This window comes from Phytophthora parasitica (genome assembly GCF_000247585.1).
Source record: "Phytophthora parasitica INRA-310 unplaced genomic scaffold supercont2.1, whole genome shotgun sequence".
Classification (NCBI taxonomy): domain Eukaryota; phylum Oomycota; class Peronosporomycetes; order Peronosporales; family Peronosporaceae; genus Phytophthora; species Phytophthora nicotianae.
The window spans coordinates 1,047,708-1,048,759 of NW_008634126.1; the positions used below are offsets into that span (position 1 = coordinate 1,047,708).

General features: G+C 46.7%; 1 protein-coding gene across 1 annotated transcript; it reads right to left on the bottom strand.

Moving 5' to 3' along the window:
• Positions 1-494: 494 nt before the first annotated feature.
• Positions 495-1,052, bottom strand: PPTG_00254 (hypothetical protein; the record flags this gene model as incomplete). Its single annotated transcript, XM_008891635.1, has 3 exons — positions 495-630; positions 713-741; positions 798-1,052. The coding sequence occupies 3 exons, from the start codon at positions 1,050-1,052 to the stop codon at positions 495-497; spliced, it is 420 nt and encodes a 139-aa protein (XP_008889883.1).

Sequence of the window (1,052 nt, forward strand, 5' to 3'; positions counted from 1 at the left end):
ATTCTGCATGTCTGCGCCGATAGCGATGATGATGCTTGATGTCATCGATCATTTGGGCGTAGCGGCGTGCATCCGCCTTCGCTGTTTCAACGAACGCAAGGAGACTTGAAAATGTTACAGAAAACAATTCACCGAGCGCACGATGGTAGCGTTCGAAAGGATTATTAGTCCAGTTGGCCAGATCAATCCCAGCCACCTGCATGTTATTGACGTTCCAGAGATCACCATCGAGGTGGTTCATCCAGGTGTTCTTGAAGTAACGCCAAGACGAATCCCACTATTATTGGTCCCAGTTTCATCCACTACGCTGCGAACGTAGCAAGTTCCCCAAATAATAAAATAAGAATAATATTAAATTAATGATAAAAAGAGACAATCACAACATATTAAAATGAGATCATACCTTGTCCGCGATTTCGTTTATCGGAATGATAGTGAGTACATCAATCATATTTGAGGCTAGGGCAGAAGGAATATGGTCCTGAGGGATGCGCTCACTCAGCATCGAAGAGCTTGCTTCCAATGGAATGGCATCCGACGAACTTAACGAGAGGAAACTGTTCCGTCATGGCATTCACAAGCTCCTTATCAAAGTGACATGTACTGATGCGGCTTGAATAGACACCCAGTCTGAATAACGATGTAGTTAAGCGCAGTCCAGTAGACATCCTGATGTTTAGAATCCATGAGTATGTACATTGCCGGAACGTACAATTCCACTCGGACCATCACGATGAGGGACTGCGTGAACAGCATTGGCACCACCTTAAACGCTCCGTCGATGAAGAGCGCCGTACCAGAGTAGCGCAGCAGCCATATGAGATCCGGATGTCCAAATTCAAAACAATTGCGTTGTCCACACCCATTAATACGGACAACACTGATTGAAGGAATGGCCTCGGATCATCCTGGGCAACGCTCCGTGTTGGCGTGCTTTCAATGTCTCTAAGAGGGTCACTACCACTGATTTGACTCCTTGTGTACTTGATGATAGAGATCGCTGGGACGCTACCGATGGCGTTGAGGATCGCGGCTGAGTACGCATCTCGCAT